Source organism: Chiloscyllium plagiosum, chromosome 20, assembly GCF_004010195.1.
Source record: "Chiloscyllium plagiosum isolate BGI_BamShark_2017 chromosome 20, ASM401019v2, whole genome shotgun sequence".
Classification (NCBI taxonomy): Eukaryota; Metazoa; Chordata; class Chondrichthyes; order Orectolobiformes; family Hemiscylliidae; genus Chiloscyllium; species Chiloscyllium plagiosum.
Genome location: NC_057729.1, coordinates 32,581,136 through 32,595,902, shown reverse-complemented (window position 1 = coordinate 32,595,902; position 14,767 = coordinate 32,581,136). Strand labels below are relative to the sequence as shown.

Sequence of the window (14,767 nt, the reverse complement as noted above, 5' to 3'; positions counted from 1 at the left end):
TGTCATCTCCTGCTGAAGTCTGGCTGGTGCTACTCCTGGCATGTCGTTCTGCCCCTTCATTGAACCAGGGTGAGTCCCTGGCTTGATGGTAACTATAGACTGGGAGATATGCAGGGCTGTGAGTTTGCAGATTGTCTAAGTCATGCAGAGTATGATTCTGCTGCTGCTCAGGGCCCACTACATCTAATGGATACCTAGTCATATAATGCTAGATGAGTTTGAAGTCTGGCCCTCTACACCAGGTGCCTTGGTCAGCAGGTGGTGCTGTGGAACCTCTCTTGGTGATGAATATTGAAGCCACATACTCAGATGACATTCTCTACCCTTTCAACTCTCCATGTTCAAATGAAGTACTCCTTCAGGCAATATGGTATGGGGTAATCAGCAAGTTTCCTGGCCCATTTTTAGCTTGATGCCTTGAGACATCATAGGATTCAGTATCAATGTTGAGCACTATATTGACTATATACCAAAGAGCTACCACTTCAGCTTGGCTCCATCCTGTCAGTGGGGCCCAAAAAATGTATTTGTATTGTTGACTACCATGGGTGAAGTGCCTAAAGATTGGAGGGTGGATAATCTTGTGCCATTATTTAAGAAGTGGCTGCAGGAAAATGCCTGGGAACTACGGACCGGTGAGTCTAACATTTGTAGTGGATCAGTTGTTAGAGGGGATTCTGAGAGACAGGATCTATAGGCATTTAGAGAGGCAAAGATTTATTTGGGTAGTCAGTATGGCTTTGTGTGTGGGAAATCATATCTCATGAATATGATTGAGTTTTTGTTTGGAAGGGGTGGCCAACAACGTAGAGTAAGGCAAAGCAGTAGACTTTGTCTACACAGACTTAAGCAAGGCGTTTGACAAGGTACCACATGATAGGTTGTTGAGTAAAGTTAAATCTCTCGGGATTCATGGAGAGCTAGCCAATTAGATACAAAATTGGCTTAATGGTAGAAGATAGAGGGTGGTGGAAGAGGGTTGTTTTTCAGAATGGAAGCCAGTGATCAACGGTGTGCCATAAAGATCAGTGCTGGGGCCACTGTTATTGGTCATTTATATAAATGGTTTGGATAAGAATTTAGGATGTATAGTTTGTATATCTGCAGATAACACCAAGATTGGTGATGTAGTGGACAGTGAAGAGGGTTATCTGGGAATATAGTGAGATTTTAATCAACTTGGCCAGTGGGATGAGGAATGGAGTTTAATTTAGATAAATGCAAGGTGTTGTATTTTGGTAAACAAAACCAAGGTAGGATTTACAGCCAATGGTAGGGCCTTGGGCAGTGTTATAGAACAGAGAGATCCAAGGGTTTAGGTTCGTAGCTCCTTGAAAGTGAAGTCACAAGCAGACAGAGTGGTGAAGAAAGCTTTGGGTATGCTTGCTTTCATCAGTCAGAACAATGAATATAAGAGATGGGAGGTCTTATTGCAGCAGTATAAGATACTGGTGAGGCCAAATTTAGAGTACTACATGCGGTTCTGGTCGCCCTACTATCGAAAGGATATAATTAAACAAGAAAGATTTACTAGGATGCTACCTGGACTGGAAGGTTTTATGAATGAGGTAAGGTTGGATAGGCTGTTTCTGTTCTGTAGCTCTTTCCCAACTCTGGTCTCTACTGGTGGTCTCAGAGACAAACTATTGAGTAATTGAGCCTTGCAAGTTGGGTAGAGTTTCTGTTTTAATTTTTACTTTGTGTTGAATTGAGCAATTTTTCTTTTATCCCCCCTACTTCTTTTTAATCTTTTTGTTTTTCTTCAGGATTGAACACCCATCAACAATGCTTGACTGATTCATGTTCCTTCTCAATAATCAGGAATTTCAATTTCAAAAAAATATTTATATTATTATACAAATATGATGTGAGCAAGAAATGAAGCTTAAAATAAGTTCAACCTAGTCCACATCATAAGTAATCTATCCTGAATGGAAATGTTAGGAAAACCTAATTGATCTTGCCCTCGTCAGAATTTGTACAAAAATCTACTGTGTAATTTATCGAGGAGAACTGTTTAACTGTAATTGCTTCTTTCCCTAAAGTTTGTGGAGTACTTTGTGAACATGAAAAGTGAAAACCCCTTTTCTTTCCTTGTAATTAATACAATAAATATTATGCTTTTAAGATGTTCAACCTTATTAAAAAATTATAACATTGACAAAAGTTCAAAGTCATTATTTAAATACAATGGAGGTTGTTGAACTCAATCATAATCTGATCATCCACATGCAGCTGATTATACTTAAAACAATTTCTAGTAACTCAAACTTCTGTCCTTCCAGCTTTGAATTTTGATGTGTGTCCCTCCCATATCTGTGGTTAGGCAACTTGTGAAAACACAACTTTATTGTACAATGTTTTTCCTTTCAGTTCACTGAGCATAGTTAGGAAGACCTATATAAAGATAGAGTAAGAGCTGGGAACCAGCTACTGATCCCTACACAAGGAGTCAAGCCCATGTCATTGTGTGGGGTTTTGAGGCATAGAGTCCAAGCATTGGAGGGTTGATCCTATAGGTTGTTTGATCCCTGGAGGGAGAACTGAAGGCTAGATTACAGAGCCTTGTCAACCAACCATCTGGATATCCAGATGGTAATTATAAAGACATTCACAGCAATGCAATGTTCTCCAATCTGAAACAAGATGTCATCTGGATTGTGTTGAAATCCTGATTCAATACAACCTTCCGAGTCAAATGTAAGGTTGCTACCAACTGACCTCAGCTGTTACATACTCCAAGCTATCTAAACTGGTTTTGCACTCTTGTGTTAATTATTGGTTGAAGATGAAATTGAGGACTTTTAGTTTATATTTATTAGGTAAAAATAGTTATTTAGAAGAGAAGCTGTTCTTCATTTTCTTCATTTTAAGCTCCAGTCCAGTTACAGATCAGTGCTTGTCAGCAGCACAATGATAATTCCCAATGTTGAGCAATTACCTTTGTGGCTTTTCTTGATTTCAGGGAAGCAACTTGAACTGAACACAAATCCTCTTTTCTTGTAGAAAGACCTCGCATCACTTCTGAGCCACAAGATGTGGATGTTACTCTGGGAAACACCGTTTACTTCACTTGCCGGGCAGAGGGAAACCCTAAGCCCAATATCATCTGGCTGCACAATAAGTGAGTATCATGGAAGATGCAATGAGAAACCATAATTTTGAACTATTCCTAGGTGTTCATAATCAGAAATCAGCTTTAGTAAAGACTACAGATGATGTAATAACTACACATGAGCACAATACATTCGATGTGAACTTACTTGATGTATCATACTGCCCATTGTGGGGATTTCATATTAGCTTTAATTTGTATAATTGCTCTTTGAAGTCATGAGTCCCTTTTCATTTGTCGTTTAAAATGTTAATTAAGTACTTACAGCCTGCCAGAATAGCAAAAGTTAAGTCTCCTTTGGGTAACTCTTTCACATTTCACAGTGGCTAATCATTGAAAACCACTCTAAATGAACAGAGAAAAATAATAATGACATGAGAAAGTAGGCAATAACTGAAATTTCACTTATAGATTGGAGAAAGATGCAGTAATGGAAAGGGGGGGAAGGAGACTAGCTATCAATCAGCATAATCGGGAGAACAACAGCCTGCTGTTTGGACCAAAACATCCTTTGAGGAGACCGTGTTGACACTAAATAGCATTTAGAAGACTTAGCTTGAGTGGTTGAGGTATTGCAGAATAGGTAAGTTATGAAGATATTTCTAAAACTGGGAAAGAATAAAGTGAGTTTCAGTGATTTTGCGTGATTGTTCTCAGGCTTAAGACTGTACCAATAATGGTGGAGTGGAACACGCAACAAGCTATTATCATAACACCAGAGAATGTAAGCAAGGATTTAAGGAAATATAGCAGACTGACCTTGGCATCAGTGTGAATAATTTTACAGATATGTAGAAAGATAGTCTTGCTGATGGACAGCATGTGAGCTTTGAAGCACATTTCATGGTCAGTGAACATAAGCGTGCGAGTAGGTGCTGTATGGTCTGCCTCAGAAAAGCAGACAGGAGGTAGCTCAGATCAGCTGGTTGTTTTTAACATTTTGTACGAAGCCAAAGTGGTTTACTTAAATTTTAGAAATTTTAATTTGAAGGGTATTCTTGTTCACTCATCATTACAGCTTGTGACAAAGATGCAAGTATTCAAAGATGCCAAAAAGATGTGAAATGATCTAAACATTGTTCTGAAGGACTTCAAGGACTGATGTAATAGTTAATTTGTAATTGCTGTGTATTCCCAGGAAATTTTCATTTAATTAAACTATTGATACTATATCGACGTGTTCCTGTTCTTTGGCATATGTATAGGTTTTGGCTAGACAATGACATTATTACAATGACATAGACCTTAAACAGGCTCAGGGATGCAGCCAGTCATGGCTGGGGTTAGCTAGATGCTTCTCTTGCAGTGGTGTGATATGATTGCTGAGATCTGCTTCAGCAGCCATTTTTGCTTGCTATTTAGCCTTGGTAACATGCACTGCTGGTAAAAGATCCTATGATATTTTATACCCACTGAGCGAGTGGATGGCCTCAGCACACACTTGTGAAAAAAGCAATTTCTATCCTTTTTTATCTTGTTACATTGTCCTGTTTTTTGGGATCATATTTAATTTTCCAAGGTGTTAGCTAGTATGATATTCAATAGCCCGTTTTCAATACCGCAGTGTTGAATTTATGGGTGGCCTTTTTTTGTAAACATAACTGAGCTTTTCAAAATGTGGACTGTTTGGTAAAAGATGCTGTTTGAACTTGAAGTTGAATATTGTAAAACATGGAAATATTGTGAAACAACTTAAGTCTTCACATTTATATAAAAAATTGAAGGTGCAGAATAAAGGACCTTGATAACTAGCCCTTTTGAAAGTACTTACTGCACTGCATGAATATTTATGATGAAGCTTGCTTTCTGCAATGTTGTTGAATAGTTCATACAGTTGGGTGATACTTCCATATGCTTACACTGGCCCACAACAAGGCAGAAGCAAATACTTCAAAATAAGAAAATAGAATGATTTTAAACATTTTTCTGTCCTTTTTGAACACATGTAACATTTATGCAATTTTTATAAAGAGTAATTATTTTATTTCTCTCCTTCCTTCCTCCCCTGGTTAAAATTCCTGATCACCCCTGGACAGATATTCCAACCATTTAATTAATATTCTCAATATGAACTACCTTTAAAAATCTTAAACACAAACGGGAGGACAGGAAAAGATAAATTATTTTACAAACCCTGTTCCATCCTGGCATAATACAAATTTCTCATGCTATCAGTCCCTTTGCCCGTCACCCCTGACTTGTCTAGTTATACCCAACCCCCTCCCACCACCACCATTATCACTCACATCTGCTGTCCATACCATGTCACAATCTCCTAGGAAGGGGAAGGTGAAGGGACAAATTGGAAACCAATTTAGGAAAGAACTCTGGAATATTGCCCTGAAGATAATAAAAGCAACTGCAGTGAATAACCAGTGCAGCTAGCAGTGGTCTGCTATAGATATTTTAATCAGCCTGTTCAGAGATGTTATAATGCACCATTTCGAGGTGGGACTTGAAAAAAAGACCTCTGGCTCAGAGGGGAGGGCACTACCAATGCATTTCATGGGCCTTTAAGTAACAGATCCCAAGATTAGGATTGAACTCTCAACAGACAAACTGAAAGCTGTGGCATTGCAAAGCTAACATTTTGACCATTATTCCATCATCTCCAAGTAAATAAAGGCTTGTCCAGGAACTGAATGCAAGATCTCTCACAAACCGTCATACAATTCCTCCTCAAGTGAGAATCATACCCCTAGGTTAATGAGCCAACTGTGAGGTAACATTAGTTACTATATACTTGTCTTTCCCAGGAACATGTACGGCCGTCATTTGGAAAACAATAGAGTCCTGTTATCCTGTAACCCATTATCTGGAATTCTCATGCAATGGGTAATTGCTGAAGGTTGCTTTCCTCATTTTGCGAACTGATCATTTGGTCGCTCTCTTTTTCCTTTTGATAATTGTCCACTATAACCTGTGTAGTGTAGGTAACTCATTTCAATTAATTCGCCATTAATTATTCATTACCTCAAAATAACACTTCACTTCTCCAAAGTAAAAGGTCTTAGTTAGAAGTGGGTTTTTCAAATTAAGGGCAATAACTTAGTTAGATAGTGGCCCTGCTCTTTTTCCAGGGGTGAGATCCCCAACCTGTGAACAAACCAAACTGGACATTGAATTCTAGATGCAGCTTGGTCAAATTCTGATGCATAAAAAGGATTATGTTTCTTGTTTTATACTTGCTTCTCTCAGCAATAAAAGAAAAATTCCATTCTCTTGTTAGAGACAGAGAAAGAGAGACAACTGGTGGTAGTTTAACTTGAGGACCACCATTCCTCAGGTGAGGAGAGAGGTTGAGGAAAAGAACCTTTCATCGTAACCTCAGCTGGTGCAGGAATTGAACTCTTGCTGTTGTTGTCACTCTGCACTGCAAACCAGCCATCTAGTCAAATGAGCTCACCAGCTCCCTCTCCCAGTAATACATATGAATAGACTAGGTTTTCAGGGTAGATTAATTAGTAGCTTTGATCTTAGATCTCCATTATGCACTGTAAACTCAGGTTTTCCTCCTACTCAGCTGCCCTTCACATATATAGTTCCTTGATGTATGCTGGTTTGAAGTCAACCTAACCAAATGAAACATGCTAAAATTGTCTAGATTGAAATAAATTTGTCAGACATGGGTTCAATTCTCTTTATTTGCCCAGTCCTTCACACTGATTAGTGGTAAAGATAGTGAATGACCTGAAGACCAATACCTCTGATCAGCCTCTATAATGCAACTCTGTTCATATGTTTTCCATTAATATGAATGCAATAAGTTATTTGCCAATTGCACAAGGTTCCAACTTTCCTTATCCTTTCAAATGAGAATTTTTCAAAAACTCATTAGAAATCTAGGCAAAGAATACAGTCCAAGCTTCCACCATTCTATAATTTTGTTCCATCACCTCTGCAAAGTAATCAACAAAGTTTGTTTCTAGAAATCCTGTTGAGATTCTTTAGTGACCCTTTTCCTTTAAAGATCATGTGCTGTGAATCATCTAAGGTAATCTTCCAGCAATGTGTATGTAATCAGACTAATTTATTTATTTTAAGCATCAATATCACATACTGTATGCTCATTAAGTATATTTAAGACTAAGATAGATAGGTTCTTGAGTATCAACAGGATCAAAGATTATGGGGAGAAAGTGGGAGAATGGTGTTGAGAAGCTTATCAGCCATGATTAAGTGGTGGAGCAGACTTGATGGACTGAATGGTCTAATTTCTACTCCTATGTCTTAAGGGCTTCTTTTTGGTCTATGTGAACCATTTCAAATCCAACAAGCTATCTAAATAAACCAAAGCATGGCTTAGAGTTCAGTCCCTACTGCTGTACACACCCAGAGATGAAATATTGTTAGTCCAGGTGTCCAATACATTTTAAGAAAATTACAGTTACTTTAATACATTTTAATTCTATCCTCAGCCCTACTTTGTATTTGTTAACTATGTCTTTAACATTGAAGATTGATGTAAATTTTATGTATCTGCAATGTATCTTGTTAATATATAATTCAACTATTGTTTATTACTTTTTTCTCAATTTACAAATTGTCACTTGTATGAAAGCTGGAGCATATTTAAATCCTTAATTGCAGTAGACATTATTCAAATATAATATATATTTAACTGCAAAGCAGTTAGCTGTCATTTAACATTGAATAATTTGCAGAAATATCCATGGCTGGAACAATAAGGGATGTTTATTCTTGACTTTGTATTTATAATTCTTTATTGTGTTCTTGGATGAACTAATTATTTTGGATATAGTTAGTGTACATCATGCACAAACTCCTATGTTGCTGTTTCATTACCTATTTGTGTCCCCTCAGTAACGAAATAGATATGGAAGATGACAATCGTGTGAATCTATTGGAAGATGGTACACTAATGATTCAGGACATAAAAGAGTCAGATCAGGGTGCCTACCAGTGCATGGCTAAAAACGTCGCAGGAGAGGTCAAGACAAATGAAGTAATTCTCCGTTATTTTGGAACACCATGTAAGGAAGTGGAAACATATTCAGACATTTTATATTGTTCTATATTTTACTGTCTGCTCTACATTGCCTGTCTGTCTGTCTGTCTGTCTGTCCTAGATCTGTAGAAATGATGACACAGAAGATTAACCAACACAACTGTGGAATGTTAGCTTTCAACTGGAGCATACGAAAGCAGTTTTTCTCCACTTCTTAATTTCATATTTTTCCTTTTGTTAAAAGCTCATCTGATTCCCTTTCAAACAAAGACTTCTGTTGTAAAATAATCAACGTAGTATAACATTGCATATGCTAATAACCTTTTTTTTTAATTTTTCCATTTGTTCCAATTTATGAATTAAACTACCATACTTTTATTATATTTTAAGCATTAAATGCAGGACAAGTTTGTTCTTTTGGCTGAAGATTTAATGTGTGACTCCTAACATAACATTAAAAAAGATGATGCTCATAAAATAATAATAAAGATGGCTGTTTATTTTAAGATGAGGTTATTGATTTTTATTTTTGTTCCCTGGACTTTTTTAAAACATCTGTTATCATTTGAATCTTTGTTTGGCTCACACTATGAAGAAATATGGATGCAAATTTAATCTTTGCAGTTAAATTTAATTAAGGAAAACATTACATTTTTGAAAGCTATCACAAGAGCTTCTAATAAGTTCATAGACTACAGATTACAGTCAAGCAACCAGACAGTGAGAAAATATCTCTTAGTTTCTTAATATTAATGGTTTAAATTTTGATCTGACTGGCCTATCATGTAACTGACAGAACTTAATTTTAAAATCAAGTGTTCTGTATGATCACATTATTAGGTGTTTGACAGCTATTCTTCCATAATATTCCTCCTCGGACAACTTTTTTGACCTCTAATCTTAAGTACCTGCATGTTTAATGTTAGTGAATCAAGTGTGGTATGTTACTAAAACACCATGAATTTGTGCTGTGTGGTAGATAGTTACAGTAGCAGAATTTCAATCAAAGGTACATTTGTATGAAAAGAGGTGGTGGCTCAAAGCATTGCATTACAAAATGCATTGATAACTCTCATGTTGCATGTATCTACACCCCTCTGAAAGTTGCATTATAAAATATTGGACTGCACAGAGGCTTAATCGTTCGCACTGCTGCCTCACAGAACCAGGGACCTGGGTTCGATTCCAGCCTCTGCCAACTGTCTGTGTGGAGTTTTTGCATTCTCCCTGTGTCTGTGTGGGTTTCCTCCGAGTGCTCCAGTTTCCTTCAAAAATCTAAAGGTTAGGTGAATTGGCCATGCTAAATTGCCCATAATGTTCAGCAATGTGTAGGTTAGTTGCATTACTCAGGGGTAAATGTAGAGTAATAGGATAGGGGAATGGGTCTGGTAGGGTTCTCTGTGGAGGGTCGGTATGGACTTGTTGGTCTAAATGGCCTGTTTCCACATTGTAGGGGATTCTATGATTCATAAAAGTATCCACGTCTACCTGCATTAACTGTTAAGCCTAAAAGTGATGTTGTGTTGAGAGTTTTTGATTTGAAACTTTGCTAACATTTCTAACACATTGAACAATACTTTGGGATCAATCACTGTGTAAAAGTGGAAAATCTCTTGACACTATAGATAGGCATCTGTGCTTTTTACAAAGTTTTCATTGTTTGAGAAATTGTGGCTTATTTATTGCTTGAAAAATTGGTACCCATTAAAGATAATATTTGCCTGATTCCAGAAATATCAGAACTTACTGAACAGTAGAAAAAGCAAGCTGCCTTTGTTTAAAAATTGGGACAATGTACACTGAGTTATTATTTCAATTCCCGGTATCTCCTATTTTCTTCCTTTATCCCACTTGTAACTAAATTATCCCACATCCACTGAACATGGACAAGCCAGAGATAGTACTTTCTCTTGAATGGTCAGTGTATGATATGCAATGATTGCAGAGATTGAGCACAGTTCCATCAATTTAATGAGTTGTCTGATGCAGGAAGTTGTTTTCACAATATAATGTTCTGGATGATTTGGATTTAACATTAATTGACACTTGAAGGTAGACTATTAAAAAGTTCCCTACTTAACTTGTATTTTCCAGCAAAACCCTCTTTTGTGATTCAACCTCAGAACACTGAGGTATTGGTAGGAGAAAGTGTCACACTTGAATGCGGAGTCTCGGGACATCCTCAACCTCGCATTATCTGGACTAAGGGTAACAACAACCCAATTCCTGATGACCTCAGGTACACCATCACTACTTCTGGTGGGCTCTTCATGCAGAATGTCACCTTCAAAGATCAGGGACAGTACAACTGTAATGCGAGCAACACTGAAGGGTCTATCCAGGCTGTGGCCCATATCATTGTACAAGGTACATGAAAAGCTATTATTTTATTTCACTTATTATTAATATTACAAATAGAATGATTTTAATAAAAAAATAATGCTGAATATATATTTAATGAAGTAGTACTTCTCATGGAAGATATTTCAGAAGCTTCTACTAAAGCCCTTATGCTATTAATTTTTTACCCAATTAGACTTTAGAAGATGGGTGCAGTTTCAAGTCCTATATGTACAAAAGCTAAGTAATTGTCAAACACTAATTTTAAAGGCCTCTTGAGATAAGGCTGGGTATGTTTGTAGTGATATCGGTGAATAAACATAACATGATCTTATGTTATTCTTTTGTGCACTTCATAAATATTAACTCATTTAAATAGATCAATTAGCCCATATACCACGGACAACAGAAAACATAGGCATTAATTTAATTCTTCTTCAGGTTCAATGTTGTCTATCATCATGAAAAAAAGTTACTGAAATATCTGGGTCTTATTAGCTGTAAGTAATGGTAATAGATTTCAGTTCTAATTTAGATTTTGACAGAAGTGATTAAACACACTGCATGAAAACAATGTTTGGTCTCAGGATGTTGTATTTGTATTTGAACTTAGTTTAACATTTTTCATTAAGTCAATTTAAATTAAAAATAGTTGATTCTGCGATGGTATTGTTAGTGAAATTTCTTTAGTTTTGAAGATGCACTTCAAAATGTAGGTTTGCAAAGAAGTTTACACCCTTGCCTCAAGTGGCAGAGCTGAAATTTAAATAAACTGATGGATTGATACAGATGGCCCTCCAATATTTGACCTGAGTGTTGCAACTCAAAACTTAGTGGATATGATTTGGATTTTTTAGACTCCTTCTCTTTCCAGGGTGTGTTTAGGTAGCAAGGAGTTGGAGTGGGACTGCACTAATCATCTATTCCCCCAAGTACAGGAAATCTGTTGTTTTCCTTCTGTTTAAGGGTGATATGTCCACTTCTATATAATTCCTAAAATGACATTCGTTCATTGTTTTACTTTCCCAAAGCGTTGTCTTATTTTTTCATGTGGCTGTTATGATAAAATCTGTAGTTTCAAAGCTTATGTTTTTTTTTAATCATATCCTAACTGAAATGGAAAATTGAACGTTCAGGTTTCCAGGGAAACTGAAACTGAGATTGGAAAGCAAAACTTCTAGGGAAATGGAAACTGGTTGAAACAGAATAAAAAGGATACAGATATCCAACCTCAGAAGAAGATGGAGGTTAGGTCCAGGAGCTCAAATTAGGCAAAAACACATACTACAGCTGCTTCTGTTAGTTAAATCTACACTATATTGGTAGATCTACACTATTTGAATTGTGCAGATATAGGGCATTATTCTATATACTGTGCCCGCAGAACTCAGACTGGCTGTGGGTCAGGTTAAATTCCTGGAAAAAGAGGAGCTAAGATTCTTTGGAAGAAAGATAGCATTTTCAAGGATTTCATGTATGAAATTGATGTGCTGATTGGATTGCTAAGCAAGTTTGTAAGATCTGTATTAGTTGTATCTTCATTTAATATGCAATATATAATATATAATTGACTGCAATGTTCCTGTTAATTCATTTTATTTTGATCGGTCATAGAAACAGCTTTAAAAAGTGAGAAATTGTCCTTTTGGCTTTCTTTGGTTATTTCATGAATTTGGGGGCAGGATCAGTTTGCTCAGTTGGCTGGATGGCTAATTGCGATGCAGAATGATGGCAACAGTATGGGTTCCATTCCTGCACAAGCTGAAGTTTCCATAAAGTACTCTGCTTCTCAACCCCTCCCCTCACCCAAGGCATGGTGACCATGATTGAGCAACCACCAAACTATTGTTCTGTAATGAAAGAGCAGCCCTAGAGCCTGGTAACTATGGTGACTTTTTATCTTTACTTTTTTATAAATTCAGTTCTTTAGATTTATTGGCCTCCAAAAGCTGATAACACTGGTAGCAGCCAAAATATTTTAGACTGATGGATTTTATTGAATTTCAAGGAAAACGTCTTTTGAGGTAGCAAAGCACTCTAGGGCCACAAACCGCCTGGGCCATTTCTGCATAATGTCTTACATGTTATTGATCATTCAACTGCTCATGAGTCCAGTTGTTATAAATTCTTGTGATAACTCATGATTGAATTGAGATTGGGATATGTTACTAGTGCATTCGATGTCTCAATGCCCCTTATCCATCTTAAATTGAGAAGTAATAAATATGAAACCATTACTTCTTCCATGTTTTAGCAGTCTGCATTTTCCAATTTGTCTTCATCACTCTTTGAAAGCTACTTCCCTTTCACAGCCTTGAATGTCTTGCATATGAAACACATACTTAAAAACTGTAGCATGGGGGTCCACTGGATTGGAACAGTGGAGAGTGGACATTTACTTCACCTGATTTCTCATCTATAGCAGGAAGAAGAAATAGCTTCTGATCAATTTTATTTTCTCAGCCACCCAATGTCCGGAGTGATCTATGCTGAGGCTTTTTCTCAATTCTTTCATGGGACGTGAATATCACTAGCAAGGCCAGTATTTGTTGTCCATCCTTAATTGCCTGTGATCCAAGTGGCTTGCTAAGCCATTTTTAGACAGCAGTTGAGTGTCATCCAACAATACTGTATCTTGAGTCACACAGAGGCCTGACTGGGTAACGATGACAGATATCCTTCCCTGAAGGGCATCAATGGGTTTTACAACAATAAAACAGTTGATGGTTTCATGGCCATGATTACTGAGATTGCAGTTAAATTCCTGGTTTATTAAAGTTTAAAAATAAAGACCATGGTGGAATTTTTACCCATGTCTCCAAAGTTTATGGATTGCTAGTTCAGTGACAATGATTATTTATGACAATTAATACAATGTCACCATCTCCCTATCAATTGGGTTTTCTAATGATCTGGCACCCTCCATCCCAAATCTGCCAGAGCAAAAACAGGATAACCAGGCTGGTATATCTGTTCTGAAGAAGGGTGACTGGAACCGAACTTTTAACTCTGCTTTCTCTCCACAGGTATTACAAGCCCTGCTGAATTTTTTCCAACAACTTCTGTTTTTGTTTCTGATTTCCAGCATCTACAGTTCTTCAGCTTTTTTTTGGCATATCTGTTGTTTGTAGTATGAAGTATTACAGAGGGTTTAAATCTGCAGTGCACAGTATTATTCATTATGTTTGTGCTATCAATTTTCAAGACTATTAAATTTTCCTCATTTGGTTTCTTAGAATTTTATAATAAAAAGACCCCGATCATATATATAGCAGCAGAAAGGTCCATAATTGGGTGAAATTATGCATTATCAAGCCTTGGAACCCTTTCACCTACAGTGTGATGGTGTGTGTGACTTTTCAGTGAGGCATAGTTTAGTGTGCAACTGAATACAAATGTTGGAAATTTCATTTTCCATTTAAATTCCATTTCAGCTAACATAGTAAGCATTTTGTGCAATAGTCCTTACTGTTATGTAGTAGCAACACATACTTATGAGGTTTGTAATCTAAACAGTGCATGACTGCTTAACATTTATATGAAATTCTTTTCTCTGTTATTTAATGGATAATAACTTATTATTTTGAAAATGTCAAGTGAATGTGTTAATATGCTGGTATCATGCAGAATAATTTCAGGGAAACAGAATCCTGATGTAGTCATGAAGCAGAGTTTATTTTTCCCAAAGGTGAAGGTTTATCTTGTGACATCACTTTGAATGTCACTGTCCTGCCATTTGTCTGTGATGCTAATGATAAACAACAAAGAAGATGCTGGATTTTACTTGGTTCCCCACTTCCTCAAGCTAGAAATTCAATGGCTAAAACACCCTCCATTCTAACAGCTACCCCGTGATAATGTGATGTTGGTGGTGTTTTAATTGCTTTAAGATGAAACTATTCCCCCACCTCCACCTTCCCCGTCACAGAATACGACCCACCTTGGAGGGCTGCTGGCAAATCAAATATCCATCACCTCTTTAGTTGCAGCAGTGCTACTGGGAGCAATGGCCATTGTTGGACTGCAGGTAGTCTCCCCAGCCCCAGTAAGAATTTAAACAGCTTGGGGTAGGGGGCAAGAAGGTCTCTCACTGGTTTTACATGGTCCCCTGCCTGCAAATCTATTGAGGGGGAAGAGCATTACGTCCAATTTAGGAACAATTTCATTATTGTATGTGACTAAATGCATGCCAGAGCCTCAAGGAGAAGCTGGTAATGACTCCCGACCCTGAGGAGAAGCCAGGCATGGACCCCTAGCCTTGAGGAGAAGCCAGACATGGTCTGGAGGTGAGGTCTTGGTGCAGACCAGTGGCAAGGCCCTGTGTGGACTCGGTCAGGCCCAGT

General features: G+C 37.3%; 1 protein-coding gene and 1 long non-coding RNA gene across 4 annotated transcripts in view; one reads left to right on the top strand and one right to left on the bottom strand.

Moving 5' to 3' along the window:
* The window catches only part of LOC122560149, a 199,581-nt gene that overhangs the window by 69,769 nt on the left and 115,045 nt on the right, over nucleotides 1–14,767 (bottom strand). The window lies entirely within an intron of this gene.
* The window catches only part of LOC122560145 (peroxidasin-like), a 188,939-nt gene that overhangs the window by 116,674 nt on the left and 57,498 nt on the right, over nucleotides 1–14,767 (top strand). For both annotated transcript variants that reach the window (XM_043710451.1, XM_043710452.1), the window contains 3 exons: nucleotides 3,007–3,124; nucleotides 7,940–8,109; nucleotides 10,179–10,451. In XM_043710451.1, the coding sequence (XP_043566386.1) occupies nucleotides 3,007–3,124; nucleotides 7,940–8,109; nucleotides 10,179–10,451 (561 nt within the window). The remainder of the gene's footprint in view (nucleotides 1–3,006; nucleotides 3,125–7,939; nucleotides 8,110–10,178; nucleotides 10,452–14,767) is intronic.